The sequence below is a fragment of the Sorex araneus genome, chromosome 1, assembly GCF_027595985.1.
Source record: "Sorex araneus isolate mSorAra2 chromosome 1, mSorAra2.pri, whole genome shotgun sequence".
NCBI classification, from domain to species: Eukaryota; Metazoa; Chordata; class Mammalia; order Eulipotyphla; family Soricidae; genus Sorex; species Sorex araneus.
This window is the reverse complement of record NC_073302.1, coordinates 134,392,866-134,416,259: the sequence shown is the minus strand read 5'-3', so window position 1 is coordinate 134,416,259 and position 23,394 is coordinate 134,392,866. Positions and strand designations below refer to the sequence as shown.

Sequence of the window (23,394 nt, the reverse complement as noted above, 5' to 3'; positions counted from 1 at the left end):
GCTACTTAGGGGCCACTCCTGACTCCGCGTGCAGCGGTCACTCGGGCTGTGGGTGTGGGTAGGTCCAAAACGGGCAGTGTGAAAGGCCAGGGCTTGAACTCTGTACAGTCTTCTCCTACCCCGCATTTTTATGGACTATTAAATTTTCACTAACTTATAAAATTTGCCTTTGATTAGAAAATGCAATTGAAAAGAAATTTATACTTGGACAGTCAGAAAAAGACAATTGTTACTGTTAAGAAGGTTTTTTTCCTTTTCCTTTCAGGTCGAAGTGTTGTATTTTGCCAAAAGTGCTGAAATAGCAGGAACTCGTTCTGAGACCATTTCTGTGCCACAAGAAATAAAAGCATTGCAGCTGTGGAATGAGATAGAAACTCTACATCCTGGGTGACTAAAGTCTATAGTGCACTTGATACCTAAAACTATGTGAATAAATATGTGAAGGACAAAGTGAATTTTGATTGTCATGCCAAATATGAAAAAGACCTATTAGGTCTGTTATTTTGAAACAACTTTTAAAAATACACATTTTTCTGTATTTATAAATGCACATTTAAAGAAGGTTAAAGATCTTTTAACAGAGTGAGCTGGAATATTCTCAAATGGGTAGTATTACATTTGCTTCTATTATTTACAAAATGATCAAAATGCAAAGTTTACATTTATAATTTTATATGATTGCAAATTAATTTTAAAAATTTGTGCTTTAAACTTCTGTATCCAGCCCCTTTCTTAGAGTAGGGCTTCTTGAGCATTCTTTACTCCTTTATGCTGGGAACTTTTTAGCGACCCCAGGTATATAACATAGGTTTACAAACCAAATGACTGATAATAAATCATTTATTTTCAAGCCAGTTTTCTACACTCCTCCCTAGCCCCATTCTGTTCCTTGACCCTGACCCCATATTGAATCACAACACACAGTTTTAGAAGATAGGTAGGCCTTAGAGAATTCAAAATAGAAATTTAGAAGGTTTTTCAAAAAGAAACAGATAAATCCCAGCAAAAAAAAAAAAAAAAACACCAAAACTTTTTTGCAACGTTTTGACTTTGTGGTTCTCTAAATCTGCTGTTTTTCCCACCTCAACTTCTCTTTGAACAGAGTATTAAAACTGGATGATGTGAAGGTGTTCTAAAAATATAAGTGGTGTCACTTATATATGTAACATATACATAACTTCTCTCACTATATAACATATAACTGTTTAACTTGGCCATCCTAGGGCTTTGTAAGGTTCTTACATCATGTATTTTCAGTTTTTTAAGTTGCCATTAAGTGTCCTGCATTAGATCACAGGTATGCAATTCTGATCAAGCAGTGTTAATGGAGCACCAGTGTCCTAATTGACCTTAAACCTTTTACCAGCTAGGAGATACTGGTCTTATGGGAAACATCCTTGCTATACTTAGTGTGTTTGTAAACTTTGAGATTCCTGGGGAGTGTGTGGATTCAATAGGACATTTTCCTTTATTTTTTTCCTTTTCTTTTTGGGGGGATCACATCTGGCAGTGCTCAGGTCTTGATCATGGCTCTGTACTCAGGGATTAACCATGACAGGTTCAGGAGTCCATATGGAATGCTGGGTATCGAACCTTCCATATGCTGGCAAGGACCCTGCCCTCTGTACTACCCCTCTGGCCCAGGACATTTTTCTTTTCTTTTGGCCTGGTGTGAATGTGTCTCTTGTCTAGTTATTATTGGGATGGCTGGTCATTGGTTGAATTTCGCAAGACACGCAACATCCAAGTACGGATTGTTTGTGGTTGATTTTTTAAAAAATTATTTTAGTAGGACTCTATAGACAAAATGTTGTTAAAATTTTTTGTAGAAGGACTTCAGTGAATGTTCTTTTCTGTACAGAAAGAGTCAGATTAATGACTTCCAGATGATGCTTCAAAAAATAAATTTCTGCAATGTTTTTGATTACTGAAGAGATTTGAGGCCTAATAAGAGCATTGGTGGTTGTAATTTTATTTATTTTCCTCTTCAGGTTGGCTGATGTGAAAAATCAGGTGATACTTGCTGTTCGTCAAGAGTATGTCGAACTTGGAGATCAACTCCTCCTGCTTCAATCAGGAGATGAAATTGCCGTTATCCCCCCCATCAGTGGAGGGTAACAATGCTTTGGAGCCACTTGGGTATGTGAAAAGTGCTTTCCTTTTTAGTGGGGGGGGGGGAATACCTGATGGTTCTTGGGTCCTATTTCCTGCTCTGTGCTTGGGGTTCACTTATGGCAACACTTAGGCGTCTAGTGGGTATTGGGGGTGAAACCTGGGCCTCCCGTTTACAAAACGTGCTTGGCACAAAATACATTTTTCTTAAGTCAGTCTTGTGGTAAATCAAGAGGAATAACATGTGGTTTATTCTTTTGTATATATTCTTTGTACTCTTTATTGAAGGGGCAATTTTTTAAAAAATTTTTTTTACTGAATCACAGTGAGATACAGGTACAAAGCCTTCATGTTTGAGTTTCAGTCATACAGTGATCGCTCCACCAGTGCACATTCTCCACCACCAATGTCCCCAGTATGCACCCCCCTCCTTCCAGCCTTCCTCCTGCCTCCATGGCAGACAGTTTCCCCCATACTTTCTCTCTCTCCTTTTGGTTATTATGGTTTGCAATACAGATACTGAGAGGCTATCACATTTGTCCTTTATCTACTTTCAGCACACATCTCCGGAACAGTCCCTCCAACTACCATTGACTTAGTAATTCCTTCTCTATTCCAGCTGGAAGAAACAACTCTTTATTGGTGCAGAAAATCTACTGTCTGTCTATACACATATATACTTTGCATCAATTCTGTATCTGCATCAAGTCTATTGCAAGTAGTTTAATGTCAGTTTTCTATGCTCATTCTATTCACTTAACATGACTTAAGATTTTACAGGGCCAGAGAGATAGTACAGTGGGTTATGTGCTTGCACTCAGCCAACCCAAATCGATTTCTGTTATCCCTATCTACCCCTACTCTCCTAGCCCCTCCAAGAGTGACCCACAAATACAGAGCCAGGAGTAAACCCTAAACATCATTCGGTTTGGCCCCCAGACAAATAACCAGAAAAAAATTTACTATGCTGTACATTGGAGTGGTAATGTCCTTATTTTGGAGGAAGGAAAACAACTTTTGAGAGGTTAAAAAGCCTATCTGTGAGCATATAAGTAGTAAGTGAATGACCCAAGTCTTAGCTCAGATTATTGGTCTATGTTCTTTTTCATAATGGTGGTAACTCTCCTGGGCAGAGAAATGCAGAAAATGTCATAGCTGGCAAATAGATCCCTGTGCCTAAAAAGAAAGTTTACCATTTCCAAGGTGTAACGAGACAGGTGTGTTGCAGGTGGCTGTCTGACCCTGTCATCTTTACAAATATTTGAATAGGATGATAAGTAAGAACATTTCTCAGTGTAGTCTGAAGAGGCTAATTCATTGTCAACTGAAGAACTAAATATTGTGGAGAGTAATGTAGATCCGTAGCTTAATGCTCTTGTTATGTTAGGAATAAAAGAAAACTTTGTTAATTTGATAGGACTTTTTTTTTTCCCTAAATGAAGAGAAAATATTAGTATGCTCAATAACAAAAAACTGGGTTTAAGTTTTCAGAGGAACAAGCCGAAGGTTATTATTTTTTCTCCATCCCTCCTAACACACACACAGACACACACACACACACACACATATGCACGCACACACTTGTACGTGTGCGAGGCCAGACCCACAGAAAGTAAAGAATAAGTGGTACAAAGCAAGTAGTTCAGCATCATCTGTTATTAAAGGGGTGTGTGATGATGATTAGAGTTGTTCCTTGGAAAGATTAGGAAGATTAATTAGCATTTTGTATTATTTGAACATGTTTGACAGGATCTATCTGTAGCGTGTAATTTTAGGACCACTATGTTCTCACGGATTCAAACTATGGGAACTCAGTATGGTTTGAAGTTCATATACCACGTTCAGGTTATCTCTCTCTTCCTACATTAAAAAGAAATTCAGGTGGCTTGTACAGAAGGTAAACAGCAGGAATCAAGTTATACGTAATTGGTTTGTTTATTTATTTATTTATTTTAGTAACTGGAAGGAGACAGAATAAAGAACATTGCATATAGTACTTTCCTTGGTTAATCTTGGCTGAGTCCCTAGCTACTTGAGGCTTCTTTCTCACATCGTTCAATAGACATGAAAGCTCACAGGATTTACGATTATATTCAGACTCCCTGTGATCTACAAGATCTACCCCGCCTGCCTAATATCTGCCCCTGTTCTCCCTTCTTCTCTGTCCCGGTATTCCGAAGGTTCTGGAATGCTCTGTGTTTTTTGTCCCAGAGTTTTTGCATTTGTCTTTCCCTGTCTTTGCAGAGGGTGGGGGTGGGGGATCTTTCTAAAAGGATGCTTTGTTTTGGGGCAGGGCAGACAGGGCCCCACATCTGATGGTGCTCAGGGCATCCTGCTGGCTTTGAGTACAGGAATCACTCCTGGTGGGGCTTTAGAGACCCTTTGGAGTACCAGGATCAGAATTGGGTGCAAGTGCAAGGTAAGTGCCCTACCCTCCGTATTATCTCTCTAGCCTACTAGGAAGCCTTATTTCTTAGGTCTTCACTGTAAATATTGCATCTTGAGGGGACATCCTTCCATGATGCCTTTGTCTCAGAAAAACTCCTTCCCCAGCCTTCAACTTCTGTCTCAGAAACTATTCTTTCTCAGAATTTCTCTCTTTGTAATTTCTATTTATTGTTTCTTCCACTCCACCATGAGTGCACTGGACAGAAGTCTGTGTCTTTTGTTCCCTGGTCTATATCTAATGCATTGGGTAGTGTCAGGCCCTTAATGAGTTTGCAGTAAATATCCCACAGATATGGGCGGGAGAGCTCTTGCAACAGGTAAGGCCCTTGCCCTTCGCACCATCAACCTGGACTTGATTCTCGGCATCCCACCTGGTCCCCTGAGCACTGCCAGGTGTGGTTCCTGAGTGCAGAGCCTGGAGTAAGCCAGGTGTGATCAAAACAAAATATCCAATAGATAAAATGACGGATGGCATGGCAAAGACACAGCCCTTGGCGAACTGGCAATGCGGTTCGTCCCCTCGTTTCCTCCAGTAACTGGGCTTATGCTGAGGTGAACCCCCTCCCTGCAAAGATCTGCTCTCCCTCCTTTTTCAAGGGTGGTTAGTGGTGGTGAAAGGTGATGGATGTGCTGGTGGAGGTGGGTGGTACTATCTCGGCTTTATGGCGATGGGAGATGAGTAGGAATTTGAGAATTCAGAATAAATTCTGGCCTATGAGGGAGAGTGTAAGTGATCATGTTAGTGGAAAATTCCTTTTGATGCTCTGCTTGATTATCCTGGATGTTTATGCATTCATGGACTTTGGCTGAAATTTTACACCTGCGTCCAGTGAATCAAGTAGCATCAAGCGTCTGAATCCATATAATGTAGAAAAATTGTAAGTTGAGACACAGCCTGGTAGTTGAGAGTTTCGTCTCTGGTTCCTATGTTAAGACTTATTAATATCTTATTTCTAGGAAAGATGTGAGTGAAGTAGAAGAGACATCTAAAGATATAATAAAATTCACTGCTGAGAAACTTTCAGTAGATGAAGTCTCACAGTTGGTGATTTCTCCACTCTGTGGTGCAATATCCCTCTTTGTAGGTGAGTTGTAATTTTCACAGTATCTACTGACTGCATGAGAGAATAGAAATGAGCAAGTGTGTCCCATGTTCCATATTAATTAGAGGATTTAAAGACCAGAATAGTAATTCAAGATTACCCATTGAGATAGTACAGTGGTAGGGCGTTTACCTTGCACATGACTGACACAGGCTCGATCTCTAGTATCCATATGGTCCCCTGAGACTGCTAAGTATTGCCTAAAAAATACAAACAAAGGGGCTGGATCAGTAGTACAGCAGGGAGGGCGTTTGCCTTGCACTTGGCTAACCAGGTTTCAATTCCCGGCATCTCATATTTTCCCCTGAGCTCTGCCAGAAGTAATTCCTGAGTGCTGAGCCAGGAGTAAGCTGTGAGCATCACCAGGTGTGACCGAAAAAGCAAAAATTAAATAAATAAATTTAAAACAACAGCAACAACAAAGATTACCCATTGAGAGGATAAAATTTTTTATAGTTTCATATTTTTATTTTTGTAAACTTCAAATGAAGGATAAAAATCTTTATTAGCTGAAAGAACTCTGTATTTTCTAGATACCAATGGGAAATGATATAATAATTTGATAGTAATCGTGGTAACTTAATTTTTCTTCATATATATTAAGTATCATGTATACGTATATATATTTTAAAGATTTTTACTCTGATAGCTTGTAATGAGCGTTTTCAGTATTACTCTTTCATCAGTGTCATTTCCTTAACATTGTGGTAATTATCTTTTATTTCTCTAATTAGGTTTTTATTTTCTTAGACAATTGTAACTTTTAGTAAAACTGGCGTGTTACTTATTTAAAAACCCATTTTTATTTTTCTAATAGGTCTATTTCTTTTTCGTTCCCTTTTTTTTTCAGGGACTACAAGAAATAACTTCGAAGGGAAAAGGGTTATTAGTTTAGAATATGAAGCATATCTACCAATGGCAGAAAATGAAGTGAGAAAAATTTGTGCTGACATGAGGCAGAAGTGGCCGGTCAAGCACATCGCTGTGTTCCACAGACTCGGGTACGGTGCCCTTTCTCCGTGTGGAAGGGATGTTCAGTGTTCATCCCCTCTGTGCTCATCCTGATTGTGGAATTCTGTAGGACCAGGAGAGAATGGTTTGTGTATTTTTGGGGACCATAGAGACCCAACTCAGGAGCTACAGCATGCCTGTGACGAGGAAATACGTGCAGCATGCTTGACCCGGGCTCTGAGCCCAGCAGCTCGTGCTGATGCGTGCTAAAGTCCTCAAGGCCTTTTGAGCTTGGCTCTGTTAACTGAACTGTTTATCTCAAAGTCAGCTAGCAGTTTGCATGGTTTTTTTTTTTTTAATTTAAGTGTGTTGAAATACCATTAAATGAACTTGCCTTTATCTCCCACTAGAAGGATTATAGTTCTAACTTTTAAAAAGAACCTGGCAATTGAGACCTCATTAACTGATTGTTAATTTGTTTTTAATAGCTTGTTTTCTTAATAGCCATTCAATACATTAATAACCAATGTTAGCAGTCCTTTAATAGAAATTGCAGTGCAGCAGAACTTAATTTTAGATAACTGTGCTATTCTCATTGTGCATTCACTTTTTTAAAAAAATTGATTCACTGTGAGATACACAGTTACAAAGCTATTGATAATAGGGCTTCAGGCATACAATGTTCCAGCACCATCCCTCCATCAGTGTACATTTCCCACCACCAACGCCCCCAGTTTCCTTCTCGACATCTCCCTTCCCCCCTCATCCTATCTCTGTGCCAGGCGCTCTCTCTCTCTCTCTCTCTCTCTCTCTCTCTCTCTCTCTCTCTCTCTCTCTCTCTCTCTCTGTCTCTCCCACACACACACACACACACACACACAAACACACACCCCTCTCTCTCTGCTCCCTCCCTTCTCTCTGCCCCTCTTCCTCTCTCTCCTTTCCCTTTTGGACACTATGGTTTGCAGTACAGATACTGAGAAGTTGTCAAGTTTGTTCCTTTACCTACTCTTAACATACAGTTCTTATCCAGAGTAATCATTTCCAACTGTCTTTGTGACAGTGGTCCCTTCTCTATCCCAACTGCCTTCTTTCAGCACTTTCAGCATTTCTCTTCATTAAGGGCAACTTCTGGTTTGAATCAGGTATTTATTGAATTCAGGAAAGGTCCATTCTTCTTGCGGTCCCTTATCTTCTTAAGCAGGCTTAACAGATGCTAACAGATTGGGCACCATGTAAATACCCCTTCTTCATGCAACTGGAATGAATTGCTATTTCCTAATATAATTCAATGTTTAAGTACAACAGAACTGAATATTTAGTTTTAGGATGGCATCACTGGAATTTCTTTTCACGTACATAGTAAATCTTTAACATGTGACTCCAGAGGAGAGGCTGAATGTGTTTCTTCATTCTGTTAAGCCTGGTTCCGGTGTCAGAAGCAAGCATAATCATCGCCGTCTCCTCAGCCCACAGGGCTGCCTCTCTTGAAGCTGTGAGCTATGCCATAGACACTTTAAAGGCCAAGGTGCCCATATGGAAAAAGGTAAGTTAAGAAGCTATCCAGTTTTGCAATTTGGGACACGACTTTCCTCAGAATTTTCAAAGGCTGGGGAATGAAGCGTACACACAGAATTTGTGGTATGGGTTTTCCCCTGAATTCTTATGTGTACTGTTTTCTGTATCTTTGAAATAGCTATTTAGTGATAATCCTCTTTCCCAGGATTATTGCGTGTAGGATATCATTGGTTTGTATTTAAATTTATGTCCCAAAGAATGCATAGCACGGAGTAGACCTTAACAAGGGATAGCAACGAAAATTTCTCAGTCCATGCCGGTGATCTGCTTCTCTTGGACTAGAACTCCGTTAAGATCAAGGATCTTGTCTTTGGGAAGTGAGTGCGTGACTGCATAAGCAGTCGCTGAAAGAGATCCCTCAAGACCAAGGAGGCTTCTTCTAGAACCGAGTTTTAGGAGGAGAGAGGGGTGGGGGCATTACTTCTTCAGAGCAAAGGTATGAGAAGTGGTTTTTTTAAATGCAAGTAGGAAATTCTGCATTGTTTGCTGCCAATACATCAAACCACAAAGACCCAGTTGTCTGAGAGCATATCTTCCCTGTTGTTGTTGCATTGGTAGCAGGATTGTTTTGTCCTCCCACCCATGTGCATTGCAACTTTTGAGTTTCTAAAGTCACAGTGTGATGGAATGTAAAGCTGAGGAATGAATTTATTGACTGAGGAATTTAAAGTGGAGGAATGAATTTCTTGACTTCCCCTCGGAGCCCACTCCCCTCAGCCATCTACAGCCGGATGGACCCTCCCCCAGGACCTCTGAAACCTAGTGACTGACTACACTGTCAATGAAAGATGAAGTCCATTACTGTGAGGGTCTCACTGGGGGTGAGAGGAGAGATGTGTGACTGAGACAGTCTTAGGGGAACTCACTTTTACGCTTGCTTTCCCGGGAACAAGGCTGTCGGGGTTCTGACAGGGCCCTGAAGAGCGCAGGGCAGGGCGAGGCTCTGACTGCACAGCTTTGCTTGCTTGGCCCGCCAGGAAGAGTGAAGACCCGGCCAGCAAGGCAAGAACTAAGGACAGGCGTTGGGTATATTCTTGTTTTTACGCTTTGAGGACTCTGAGCCTTTAATTTTTCTGTTTGTCAGAGGTAGGAGGTAATCTGAGGACCCTTGAATTTGAATTCTTCTTCCTCAGAAATAGAATCCAGCTGGAGAGTGCAAAAAGAACGTGTTATGTTCTTACTCCCTTCTCTTCCAAAATTATCTTCATTCTAACCCAGTTCTAGTCCAGCCTGTGATTTGAGGTCACCTGTGGTTAGGCAGAGGGTGCATCTCCAGGTAGTCACTTACTTCCAGGGCAGCTGTCGCAACAGCACAGACCTCTTGACAGACTCAAAAAATTCTGCAGGCGGTTACTTAATTTTACAGGAATGGAAACCTTTTGGCCTTTGGGAAAGCTTATTTAAGAATGAAACAGGTGTATTCAGAAAGAAAAAAAAATATATATATATGTACATATATATATGTATATATATATAGGGAGGGACATACCCAGTGGTACTCAGGGCTTACCCCTGGATCTGTGATGTAAGATTATTCCTGGCAAACTCAGGGGATCATATGTGTTTCTGGGCATCAAACTGGGTTTGACTCTGTGCAAGGCAAGCACCCTACCTGCTGTACTGTTTCTTTGGGCCCCCCCCCAAAAAAAGGTTAAAACTGAAATTTCTTCTGTGTTCTACATACTCTTGCCTCAAGCTCCTGACCTGGTCCCAAGTGGAATTAATTGCTTACGAGTCATTGCACAGTATCCGTGAGGGACTGGTTCCGGTACCTTTTTCCCATCTCACACTGTCTGTGGAAGCTTGAGTACCTTGTAAGAATAGCATAGTTTGCCACTTGGTGGTTGGCGTATTCCCTATGTACCTCCTCACGTGTGCTTTCAGTCAGTTTGCAGCTTTTTTTTTTTTTTAATACTTGCAGACCTCCACAGATCCCGTATTCTGGCAGTCAACAACTTCTGCTGTAAATCATCTTTGGATTATTTGTAATCCCTACTATAGTGCAAATAATCTGTGAATAGCTGCTGTACTGGGTCGTGGAAGGAGCAAGGACCAGGGGAAATGTCTGTACATTCTCAGTACAGAGGCAACCTCGGGGGCTCTAGCTGCATGGCCCAGGTTTTCTCTGTTGGTCGTGGGGTGAACCTTGAAGGGCAGATGCCAGGAGGCGGCCCTGGACAGCGACTCTTTGTCATTTTGTAGTGACACCTTGTCAAGGCTTCTTTTCTCTTATTTCTCCATCTGTATTAGGAGGTTTTTTTTTTTTTTTTTTTTTTTGCTTTTTGGGTCACACCTGGCGATGCACAGGGGATACTCCTGGCTCTGCACTCAGGAATCACCCCGGCCGTGCTCAGGGGACCATATGGGATGCTGGGATTTGAACCCGGGTCGGCCGCGTGCAAGGCAAATGCCCTACCCGCTGTGCTATCACTCCAGCCCCTGTATTAGGAGTTTTTAAATGTTGGGAACATGTGTATTTGTTTTTCTGCTTTCAGTTTCTTATACAAATGTTCATAAGAGGATTGTTAAAAGAGGAACATGTTTAGTAATAATATTCTATTGTCTGACTTGTGCAAATATAGTTGCATTTATTAAAATGCTCTGTTTTGGGGGCTGGAGAGATAGTACAGTGGGTAGGGCATTTGGCTTGCATGTGACCAACCCTATTTTGATCCTTGATATCCCGTATGGTCCCCCGAACACTGCCAGGAGTAATTCCTGAGTATAGAGCCAAGAGTAACCCTTGAGCATCGATAGGTACCATCCAAATACAAAAAAAACAAAACAAAACAATAAGATGCTGTGTTTTGAATAATTTGTATTTCTGATGTTTTATTTTTATTTCTTTATTTTTTAGGAAATGTATGAGGAATCATCATCATCTTGGAAAAGAAACAAAGAATGTTTTTGGGCAACCAATGATTAAATTGCATAAGCATTTAGGGTGCTAACATTGGTGAAAATTTCATCTTTGATCACAGTTTATTTTTCCTTCTCCAAAAGTTTAAGGTGGTTTATTGAAGCACAGTCTCTTATACTGGTGGGATAAAAGAGAATGAAAAGCAAAGTAAATGGGCTTGGGATGAAGGATTTGCACAGGAACTAGAGATAACGGCTTTAGGGAAGAGATGGAAGGATAAATGTGAGCATCGAGGCCTGTGGTAGAGGAGCAGGTTCTCCTGGCGACTCCCGCACTGAGGTGGGCTCTCTCCCGCTGCCTGTCCCTGTCTCAGTGAGATCCTGTTTCCCCCCACTTCTCGTCCACTGATGAAACTGTTATGACAGGTGCATTATGGGAATATTTGCAGAGCTAGGAGTTATAAAAATGTGTTACCAGAGTCTCAATATTATATTTTTTGGAATTTTTATATTTAAAAAAATGAGCTAAAAATGTTAAGGTAGCATTTTCTTATTTTTAAAAAACTTAGTGATACTTGATATAGTAGATTTCTTATATTTTGGAATTATATTTGAAAATTCTAATATATATATTTTAAAATTCTGTGCTGAGCAATAGTACAGCGGGTAGGGCGTTTGTCTCGCTCGAGGCCGACCCGGGTTCGATTCCTCTACCCCTCTTGGAGAGCCCAGCAAGCTACCGAGAGTAGCTCACCCACATGGCAGAGCCTGGCAAGCTACTGTGGTGTGTTCAATATGCCAAAAACAGTAACAGCAAATCTCACAATGAAGAGTTACTGGTGCCCGCTCGAGCAAATAGATGAGCAGTGGGATGACAGTGACAGTGATTTTGTTAATTATTACCATGGTATCAGTATGAAAATCAACATAAAATCATAGAAGCTGGCAAACTCACAAGCAATAAGGGTGCTTTGTGTTTATCATGTTTATTTAAATTTGATACAGCAATCAAGGGGAAATTCTATGGTTATTTGATATTTTCATATGGTGTTCATTTTATTTGCTAATGCAAAATAGTCATTAGTAAAATCATTAATAAATTGTCTTTTCTGCAAGATCTGTTTATTAAGCAGTGATCTAGGTTTTATTGGTTTATATATACACTGCCAGTAGATCTGTAAGTTTCATGGTTTCCTTTGTAATAAAATATCAACACCATTTTGGAAAATTAATATTATCAAAAAAATTGCACTATGCTTATTGAGAACAAAGACTTTTCAGGTGCTTAAATTGCTTTCTTAGTAATATTGTCATGTCTTTTTTTTTTTAATTTTTTATTGAATATTGTCTAATGAAACCTAGTTTTTTTTTTTCAACCCCAGGAATTCATTTATTAGTAAATATTGAATTCTTGTTCTGTGCCAGGCACCAAATATTTTTTTTAAAGAAGTTTTCCTTTATTCAATAGGCTTTCTGTAAGTCTGGAAAAGAGATTATTTGACCTGTTGGGCTCTAATACTGAGTGAGATAAGGGCATTTGCTGGGGCCTGCAGAAGTTGGATGTTTAAAGACCTTTCTTGGTGTGGTGTAATGTGGTAGCTCATCCAGCAGAGGGCACTAGAACCAGGTTTTCAGTTAGTTGCTATCATATAATACCAAGGAATTCAGTTGTTAGCTGTTTTCTTTACTGTATGTTAGAATCATTAGTACATTATTACATTTTGTTAGAATCATCCTTAGATGAAAATGAATAAACTAAGGGCCTCCCTCCATGTAAGCTCAGCGTATAAACAAAGTCTTAAGTTCCAATGACTGGCCATTTATTGTTCCCTTATTATGTCTCTCTCTGGGGGCCAGCGGGGAGGGGGTGCGTGCAGGCAGATGACCCACACCGGGAGGTGCACAAGACTTACTCCTGGCTCTGCACTCAGGGATGACTCCTGCGTGCTGGGCATGGAACCTGCATCAGTCCTGTGTAAGGCAAGCACCTTCCTACTGCACTATCACTCCAGTCCCCTGTGTTTCTTTTTATCCTCCATATGGGGGAGATCGTTTTTTTTAAAAAAAATCGTGGGGTGGTGACACCTACATTTATACAGATATTAGAGCTCACCTAAAAGCTTCACGAAATTTAAATTAATGATAAATTGATAGAGTAATTTTTTCAAATATTTTTTAGAGGTATATGTCACTGTCACTGTCATGCCATTGCACATTGATTTGCTTTTTTTAAAACAAGTAAATACTAAAAATGTACAATTTAGTACAAAAAAATTTAAGATATGTTTTTTTTTTGGGGGGGAGGGGTAACACCTGGCGATGCACAGGGGTTACTCCTGGCTTATGCACTCAGGAATTACTCCTGGCGGTGCTCAGGGGCCCATATGGGATGCTGGGAATCAAACCCGGATTGGCTGCGTGCAAGGCAAATGCCCTACCCGCTCTGCTATCACTCCAGCCCCCACCAGCTTAAGATATGTTTAATAGGTATCTTTGTTAAAAATGTTAAAGGATATTTTGGCTGGACGGATGATGCAATGGGTCGGGTGCTTACCTTGCATGTGGCCAATCCTGGTTTGATTCCCCAATACCCCTTATGATCCCCTGAACTTGCCAGTAGTAATTCTTGAGCGCAGAGTTAGGAGTCAGCCCTGAACACCACCATGTGTGGCCCCAAACCAAAAAAATTAGAGAAATTTTGATGAGAGAACTTTTGTAGGTTTTACCTTTTTACAGGGTAGGGCTTCACAAACAGTGCTCAGAAGGCTTGGGGAGCCACCCTTAAGCCTGAGGGTGTGATGTGATATACTGCTCTTTTGAGCTATCACCGTCAGGGTGTCCAGGGCTGCACCTGGACCGTTTGGTGCCTGGCATCAATCCCAGACTGGGTGCCATGCACCCTCACTGTTGTGCTATCTTCTGCTGCCCCGTGTTTGTAGTTCTTACAAGTTGATGTAGAAGAAAAGGAATTTTTTTAAAAAGAGTAAGTATAAAATTACTTTACAGGTTAGCACAAAATGGTTGCTTTAGGACAGGCCTGCAGTAGCAGTTCATAACCTCTTGTGACTAAAAGAGATTTGACGTTTTTTTTTTTTTCTTCAGAGTGTGCTTTAATGGCAGATACACATCAGACATACTTCCTGATGGTTATGCAATGCACTGCCCTTAGGATTTGGTTCAGGGAGCTGGGTGGGGCTGGGCAGAGCTGAGGAAGGCAATTCAGCTGATGGGGGATTGGGAGATAAAGGGCAATACAGCCCCTCCTCTGTCAGCCCTCCTGCTAATAGTATTTTAGAAATTAGGCATGCAGATGAATGCTTTTGCCTGTGACTTATTCTAGGCATATGTTTCACTTCCCCCACTTTAGCTGAATATAAATCATAAGGAGATCTCCGGAAACTTTCTGTAGAGTGGAAAATTCACACGTAGGGGCTAACTTCTGAAGGCAGTTTATGGGTCTTTAAAGTCACTTGTGGGCACCCTGATCATATAAGAGATCAGTACCTCACTGTCCCTTTTGTGTTCTAAAGAAACTGAGCATATAAGTAGACACAGTGAAATAATAAGTCACAAAACTCAAAACTCAATATAAATATATTTTTCGGAACAACGTTTATGATACTCAGTAGCATGGTAAGTATGAAAATAGTGATTTACAATGAAATATTTTTGTCTAAAATGATTCCTGTACTTGACTACAATGCACTCAACTCATTTACATAGATTATTACTACAATTTGATTTTTTTCTCAGAAACCGGAAGTTGTGCCATTTGATGTAACAAACATGCATACAGCTGTTGTTTTTATGTTTTTGGTAGAGAGAAAAACAAAAACAGTTTAATCAAAAAGCAAATATACTTATCACATCTTAATAACAATTGTTCATTACAGGTGAAGGAAAATATCTAGACTATTTCTCTTTGAAATATACATTTCTAACAGTTCTGCAATATATACATTTATATTTTCACTGTATCTGCCAAAATAAATCAGGTTACACATGAAACCATCTTTTTATATTAACACAGTTGCTACATTTTCACCTTTTAAGGTTAAAAGTTGTAGTTAACATTTTATTCAAACTATCTCCATGTTTACTGTAGGTTTACTCTTTCAATTTGATTAAATTGGGTGTGTGTTAATGTTTATGAAGTCCTAAAAATGTTTAGCATAGTCCAAAAAAGCTTTGCATATAATTATATTCTGTGTGCAAGCTTCATTAAAGTGGGCCAGGGTTTTTGGTTTGCAAAGACCTGCTTTTTAAAAAGTAATTTTAATTAATTGTATTTTCACATACTAAGTTTTAACTGAATACCAGAAGAGATAAATTGTACTTTTAATATATGATAACTGTGTTCATGACAAATTGGTTTTCGTTTTCTTTATTCACAGTTAATTGATAACTTCCACTATCTTATAAAAACAACACTGCCAGCTAGAAAAAATCCTATGCAGTTTCTGTTTTCTCAAAGTTAAATGATGCACAATTTCAAATGTCAGTATGGTTTCTTTACCAACCACTCGACTGTGGCTCTATTTCATGCTTATGTGGTTGCCATGCATGAAGCAACTCAATATTTACCACATTTTATAAATCTTTGTATACCATTTATAAAATGGAAACTTCTGTGTCTTGTAAGCTAGCTCCCTACTCTACTTTTAAAACAAAAGTGTGACTGAATAGGGAATACATAATCTCTTCAGACTATGTTTTGTTCTTTGATGTCATGATTCATGGGTGAATACATGAAGTCCAGTTAAGATTGCAGATAGGTTCATGAAGATAGTGACCTTCCGAGAAACGATGTGCAACCGAACCAAATCTCCAAAATGATCTTTTCACTCAAAGTCGGTGTTTCCTGCCATCCTCACATTACAATGAGATGACAGTGAGTGGACCGCATTGTCGAAGGACCTGCTTTAGAAATAAATACAATCCAGAACCTGTCTCTCAAAGGTGCTCTCCTAACCTGTTGCCTACTTGAGGCACTTGCCCTTCAGGGCAGAGGTTCTCGCTTCTGTGAGGGATGACTTTGTCTCCCAGGAAGCGTTCTGCAATGTCTGTGGAAAGGTCTGGGTTGTTGGGGGGGCGGGGGCTGGCAATGGGGAGGTACTCCTTGCATGTGATGGGTAGAATCTCCTAGTTGGTAGGCAGAGGCAGGGTTGCTGCTAAAGAGCTTACAATCCACAGGACCATCGCCACCAAGCTAGGATCACCCGGTCCCAATGTCACAATGTCAAAAGTGCCAGACTTGAGATGCCCCATCTAATAGTGCAGAGAGATACAGCAGTGAACACGGTTTATTAAATATTTTTACCCACTTCTATCTTTATTCATATTTTTATACAGTGTTATAAGGATTAGTTCCTAGCACCTCTGACTAGAGTGCCACCAGTCTTTCTGCTAGAAAGCCCTGATGCTTTATGGCTATGTTTTACTTGTTTACACAAAGTCTCCGAAGTGCAGACAGTTCTGAGTGCTGCTGCCCCAGGAGCCGCGCTGGAGGGCAGTGAAGTGGCTGTGCTTGGGCAAAACCACCTTCCTCTGCCTCTAGGCAAAGCCAGTACTGGAGCACTGCATAGATGTTTATCTACATTTATTGTCTATTTGCCATAAGAAGTCCAGCTCATAGACTTCAAGCTAAAAGCATCACTTCTGAGCTCCAACCCAGTTTTCCCACTTGATAAGGAAGAAACTGAAGTTTAGAGAGATGGAGTGACTTGTCCAGAGCTTCAGGTTTGCAGTGGCTGGCATAAAATTGTCCCTAGCACTTGGTCTGTGACTATGCTCCCAGTCCCTACCTGGAGAATGTGTGAACTCAGAGATGACAGAAGATGCTAAAAAAAAAAAAGAGACAGGGTGTTTCTCAGTGTGTGTTTCATTGGCATCATAAGGACTGGACTGAAGCGATAGCACAGTGGGTAGGGCATCTGCCTTACACGTGGCCAACCCGGATTTGATTTCTCCGTCCTTCTCAGAGAGCCTGGCAAACTAACAAGAGTATCCAGCCTGCACGGCAGAGCCTGGCAAGCTACCCGTGGTGTATTTGATACGCCAAAAAAACAGTAACAGCAAGTCTCACAATGGAGACATTACTGGTGCTCGCTCAAGCAAATCAATGTACAACGGGATGACAATGATACAGTGCTACATAAGGACTAGAGTGTTTGGTAAAATACAGCTTATGTGCTCACCCCCATTCGGTCAAAGAAGACATTCAGGCTAAGAATCAGATTTGTGAACACACTTGCCCAAGTCAGACTCATTCCTCTGGACATCGAAGCTCTCAAAGATGCCAGGCACAGGCACAGGGTGTACCTGCTGCCCTTTGGACTTCGACGCAAATTCCTGAGATGACATTTATTTCCTTCACTTTGTTTACACAGTCTGGAACTCCAACCACTAAAGACTTCCTTGGGCTTGCTTTCTTGCCTTTTTTCTTTTCTTTTCTTTTCTTTTCTTTTCTTTTCTTTTCTTTTCTTTTCTTTTCTTTTCTTTTCTTTTCTTTTCTTTTCTTTTCTTTTCTTTCCTTTCCTTTTCCTTTTCTTTTCTCTTTTCTTTTCCTTGCCTTTTCTTGCTTTTTTCTTCTTTTTTCAGACTTCTTTAACAGGAAATGAAAATAGCTCCCTAAAATCGAGGAATTCTGCAGTAATCCACAGGTGTGTGAATGAACAGCTGGACTTTCCTTCCTTCCCCAGGAATAAAGGAGCAGCAGGACTGGCATGGGAGTGGGGGAAGACAGATAGATATGAACTGTGGAGAGAAAGGCTGGCATCTGAGCAGACAGGGACCCCAGAAGGCAGCAGAGTGGCTCATCATAGGAGGAGGCATATTGTCAAAGCTCCCTTTCCAACTGTCAAAAGCCCCAGGTCCCTGGCAGCCAGTCATTCCAGCGCTGAAGATAGCAGTCGGCCCCTTCTTTCTCTGGCAAAGCTGGGACTCCAGCAAAGAGGATTTTACAGAAATATTGTTATAGATTTCAAACACCGTTTTTGCACTTTGACCTCCAAACTCTTACTTTCCCTCAGACATCAATGGTGTTGCTTCTGCAGAAGGCAAACTCTATAGAGTCCTGCCTGCTAGTCACGTGGTATGAGGAGCAAGAAAGGGGCTGGCAGTCAGCAGGCGTGGACCACAGCAAATTTCACCCAGTTCACAAATCATCCCTACAAATAACTTCTGTGGCAGCTGTGGATAAGCAGCCTAAATTAAAGACCTGCTGCTTTATGTCCCACCTAGCATCGAGATCCAAGCTAAGGATCTATTTACACCAAGTATGCCCACTTCTGTTGTGACTGTTTAAAAGCAATTGTTTTTGATGACTGGGATTATCCCTTGACCCCTTCCCCCATCCCTCATTAAAAAAAAAATCTGGGAAAGGTTATATTGAGGCATCATATTTGGAAGCATTTCATGTTTATAACACAAACACATATTACATTGTAAACTCTGGACCTGCCAGTGTAAAGAATCACCCCACCCCATATAAAATGTCTTTTTTTTTCAATAACCTTTTTACCCTTTACCCATATCCTAATTTCTTTCCAAACTGACCTGCAGTTTCCTAAAATAACATAGCAGGCTAGTTACTCCTTTATAAAATGATGGGATTTTTTTTTTTAAATCCACTTGTGCCCATGCAAATCCTGACAGCGAAGCTGTTTCTGAGACCATGACAAAGGCTTGTTGGTGGCTCAGCTGTTGAGTTCTGTGGCCTCGTCAATCTCATCTGCATTTTTCATCATCTTTTCATACTTTCTTTTGAAGAAGCCAAGCTGTAAAAATGATGAGGTAAAAAACTGTCACCCCCTCTGAATTGTTCTGTGAGGACCCCACCTGTCCTTAGCTTCAGACTTTGCCTCCTGCACCCCCTTCCCCCCCACCCCCCCACCGCCACACCCCTGCCTGCTTCTGACTGCTGTGGTCGGGCAGGGCTAAGCTAGGTGCAGACCAAGGAAGTCCCCCCCAAGCCAAGAAACTGGTAGGTAATTAGAGACTTCAACTGTCTAAAGCTAAATGTTGAGGGTCTACTTAGTTGTGAAACAAAACATTCAGGGCTCAGAATGACAGGAAAGCTTAGGGAAAAAAATGAAGAAGACAAAGTTTCTATTGTTTTCATTATAATACGAGTAAAAGTTGCAAGTTCTGCAGCTCCTTTCCTCTGAGGATGGAGGAGGTAACATGCAACATGGAAGGCTACTCTTTGATAAGGAAATTCAAGCCAGAGGTTATCCTCAATCTTGCATTTGAAAAATATGAAATTTCTCTTACCTTCCATAAAATTGCAACCAAAACCAAGAGCAAAAGAAGTCCAGCAATTATACTCCCAACTATGACTCCAGTTGGTACTTCAGCTTTCTCATGGGGTTTCATTATTGTGATAGGAATCTGTAAATGTACATAAAATAAAATTGAGTTCTCCAATGTTAGCACCCAAAGAGAGATGGTTTAGTCAAATTCTTCAGTTTTGTAACTGTGGCTTAAAAGGTGAGCTGATTTGTTCATGATGGCAAACCTCAAAGAGTCTTCAGCAGAAATTCTAGAGAAAGGGTTTCTGCAAAGTATACTCAAGAAATACAAGATTTCTAGCTTCCGTGCCTTAACTGCACCTTTTTTAAAGCAGATAAGCTATCTTAGACACATCCGATGCCTTAATTGCTTGTGAAGTAGCACTGTAGCACTGTCATCCCATTGTTCATTGATTTTCTTGAGTGTGCACCAGTAATGTCTCCACTGTGAGACTTGTTACTGTTTTTGGCATATCAATACACCACAGGTAGCTTGCCAGGCTCTGCCATGTGGGCGGGATACTCTTGGTAGCTTGCTGGGCTCTCCGAGAGGGATGGAGGAATTGAACCCAGGTCAGCTACGTGCAAGGCAAATGCCGTACCCACTGTTCTATCACTCCAGCTTGTGAAGTAGGAATTCATTTTCTGACAGAATCTCCTGAAGCTAAAGCCTCTGATACCAGTCTTCAGGGAGAAAGAGCTCATCCCTTTTGGTTAAGCCAAAGAATAACTTAGCAAATACTGATTTCACTTGAAACCTCACTCAAGACTACCTGATATGAATTATAAAAAATGTACAAGTAATATCTCAGAATGCACACTGACATTCTCAGTGGTAAAACTGTCCTTGTGATTCTTTGTCTACTTCCTGCCAATCTTTGTGACTTAGTAATAGAATGGCTGCCCAAAGAGTTCTGATAAACATCTCTAAAGGGCTTTAATTGCTGGAAGAACACAGCTATCTTCATCACAAAAAGTCTACCTGTCAGTCTGTCCAGGGGACTGAGCCCAGGTACTCCCACATGTAAGGCAAGTGGTCCACTGCTGAGAGCCTCATCCCTGGCCCCCAAATATAGACACTTGGGGGCAGCAACACATACTTAGAGTTGCTCAGAGGCTATTCCTGGCTTTGTGCTCAGATTGATCCCTTGTAGTTCTCTGGGGACCATATGTGTTGTGGATCAAATCAGGGACCAATTACACACAAGGCAATAGTGTACTTGCCATACTATTTCTTCGGCCTCAGAGAACAAATCAGTTTGTTTTTTTCTCTTTGGGTGATGCCAGGGACCAAAATGAGTATACTTTTTAATGCTGGAGCAAGACAAGGAGACAAACACAATTGATTCACTTGATTTAGAACTGTTTTCTAGCAGTAGACAAGCTGCTTTTGATCACAGGATTTATGAGTTGGCTAAACTTGAATGTTGCTTTATGGTGACTCCATCCTAATTTGTATCTTCATGAGCTAAAATAAGATCTTGTAAACTTAGGCAGAATGTGACTATAGATGCACAGAAGTTACTGCGCAAAAACAGTCAAATCCCTCCCGTTTTTTGTCTATTCTAGAACTTTCTAATCTAGCATCCTTACATCCATAAAGATAATATGAATCTACAACTTTTGTATTCCATTTTTAAATGGGTATAGTATTCAAATGCAATTTAAAGTATTCCATGATATGTCAGTTTATTGTATGTATTTTAAATATGATCTTAAAGAAAATTTTAGAGATCCAACTGTTGAACTCTATTATCAGTCTTTCTCTGAAGAACAGCAAGAGAAGAAAAATTTCCAAAAGGTTTCTTTGTATTTTCAATTATGACATTTAATATTGCTTTCGAATAACAGAGATTCCAGAGGCTCCGGTATCGTCAGATTTCCCCATTTGGGGTAAAATGAACTGTCCGACTCCCTATAGTCCTCCCTCTCTGTTCACAGTACTGACTGACATGTCACGTCTCAACTGTCCCCACACCAAAGTGTGTCCCCACACCCCTGACTTTCCACACCCCGTCTCTGAAGATAGCCATGGACCTTTGGTCAGGATCCAAAACCAGAGAAGAACCACATGGTGTGGAATCCCTTTTCGGAGGGCAAGAGGGGACAGCGGTGCTATGACTGGACTGTGAGTCATGGAGAGTTCACAACCCCATTGGCTTTTTAGATCAAGTCCTGAGAGAGAGGCCAGGGATGAGGCCAGCAGCCAAGCCGGCCTGGGGTCAGAGCCCTGAACTGGCTTCCCTTTCTGAACAAAAGCCTAGGAAGGAAAACGCCCCGGGAGCCCGCAGATTTGCAAGCTATGGAAATCCCACTAGACCTAAATATGGCATATTCTATGGAACCGGAGTTTCAGGGCTAAGGAAAGTCAGGCCGTGCCAACTTGAGAAACAGGGAGCCATTGTTTTCTGTGAAAGAACATTTCTTCACAATTTTTTTTTTTTTTAAATCCAGGGTTTCATTTATAGTTCTCTAGACTGGAAGGCCTCATGAATGGAAGTCTCACCACTTCACACAGTGTCAGCGTCTAGTTTTAAGGCTTGCGACTTAAAACATTAAGACATCCTTTACTCAATTTTTATCTATTTTGCACACCACAGCATTTCTTTAAAATGAGATGCAACACAAAATTCAAAATAAGCATGACTCAGATAGGGTGGCTGAAGGTCTCGAGTGTTATGCGTGAGCACAAGGAGAAAGAATTGATGTCGGGGGTGAGTGCAGCTCTCCAAGCCTTTCACCCAAAGGTCACTTCTGATCCAGCCTTGCAGCATGGGACTGGGGCAGGCAGAGAGAAGCAAGTGGACCCAGGAATTGTTGGAGGAATGAAAAGCCTCACTGACTGCTCAGCGTATCACACAACAGGCTTTTTAGAGTTTCAGTGAGATACTTGTATAGACTTGCAGGGAGAAGAATGACTGTCCTAAATTCCCAGAAAGGCAATGCCAACACTCTGGGAAGCTCTTCAGCTGCAGGTACTCACCGTCATGGCGTTTTCTTCGATCACATATATTTGGGGGTTGTAGGTGTCAATTTCTGCAGCCGCCGTCAGCTGGACCATCTGGAAGGTTGACTGGAGCAGGGAGATAAAGACTAGATTTGATTCTGGCAAAGGGAATGCATGAAACTTGCAGGTCTGCAGTTTTATTTCCTTGTGGGAAGTGACAAGAGCAAGTGACAACTCCGAAGCCTCAGGAATCTTTGTGTGCCTCAACTGGTGTGTGGGACAGGGCCAGACCTGAGAAAGGACCTGGGGAATGTTGACCACCTGGGGATGCTTGGGCAGGGCCACAGTAAACGAGCCCACAGCTCCAGGAAGTTCAGACATTAACCAACTCAAACCTCTCCCCAGTGATTGTAACTGGAAACAGGGATGTACAATGAAGTTTTTAATTGAGAAAGATTATAGTTCATTACTTAAAATGTAAATAAAGTTGATGACATGAGAGAAAATTGTGAATGACCATTTTTGAAAAAAATATATTTAGGGGCTGGAGTGATAGTACAAAAAATAGGGCATTTGCCTTGCATGTGCCAACCCGGGTTCAATCCCCAGCATCCCATATGGTCCCCTGAGAGTCTCCAGGAGTAATTCCTGAGGGTCGAGCCAGAAGTAACACTTGAGCATCTCCAGTGGACTCAAAAAGCAAGAAAATAAAAATAAAAGATAAATTAAAAATACTTAGTTGGCTAAGTTACATAATAAAATGAAAAATAAGATTAGTGCAGGAAAAGAATTTTTCTTTTGGGCACACATGTATGAAATAACACTGTGTAAAAGTACATGTGAAGTTGATCATACCTGTAAGCAGATACTGTGAAACTGATACTATACAATATGAGTAGTAATTCCAGAAATCCTAATGTAACTATTTCTATTTTTTTTTTAAGTAATGGAAGGGCTGGGGTAGGAGTACAGTGGAGTACAGTGGGTAGGGTGTTTGCTTTGCATGCAGCCCATCTGGATTTGATCCCCAGCATCCTATATGGCCCCCTGAGCACTGCCAGGAATAATTCTTGAGCGCAGAGCCAGAAGTAAGCCCTGAATATTG

General features: G+C 40.9%; 2 protein-coding genes across 2 annotated transcripts in view; one reads left to right on the top strand and one right to left on the bottom strand.

The window, feature by feature from the left end:
- Window positions 1–265: 265 nt before the first annotated feature.
- MOCS2 (molybdenum cofactor synthesis 2) lies at window positions 266–15,419 on the top strand. The gene is made up of 6 exons (XM_004608424.2): window positions 266–387; window positions 1,992–2,139; window positions 5,518–5,645; window positions 6,514–6,664; window positions 8,037–8,160; window positions 11,050–15,419. Exons 2-6 carry the CDS (start codon window positions 2,039–2,041, stop codon window positions 11,116–11,118), a joined length of 573 nt encoding a protein of 190 aa, XP_004608481.1. The 5' UTR covers window positions 266–387; window positions 1,992–2,038; the 3' UTR covers window positions 11,119–15,419.
- Window positions 15,420–17,575: 2,156 nt separating this feature from the next.
- ITGA2 (integrin subunit alpha 2) overlaps window positions 17,576–23,394 on the bottom strand; it is a gene marked incomplete at its 5' end in the record, with an annotated part of 87,323 nt that continues 81,504 nt past the window's right edge. Inside the window, 3 exons of the mRNA XM_004608523.2 lie at window positions 17,576–18,829; window positions 19,326–19,442; window positions 22,326–22,415. Coding sequence (XP_004608580.2) covers window positions 18,749–18,829; window positions 19,326–19,442; window positions 22,326–22,415 — 288 coding nt within the window. The remainder of the gene's footprint in view (window positions 18,830–19,325; window positions 19,443–22,325; window positions 22,416–23,394) is intronic.

Coding starts and splice junctions, on each gene's coding strand:
- MOCS2 (XM_004608424.2), top strand. CDS start 2,039: ATGTCGAACTTGGAGATCAACTCCTCCTGCTTCAATCAGGAGATGAAA. Junction 2,140..5,517: donor AATGCTTTGGAGCCACTTGG/GTATGTGAAAAG, acceptor TCTTATTTCTAG/GAAAGATGTGAGTGAAGTAG. Junction 5,646..6,513: donor TGCAATATCCCTCTTTGTAG/GTGAGTTGTAAT, acceptor TTTTTTTTTCAG/GGACTACAAGAAATAACTTC.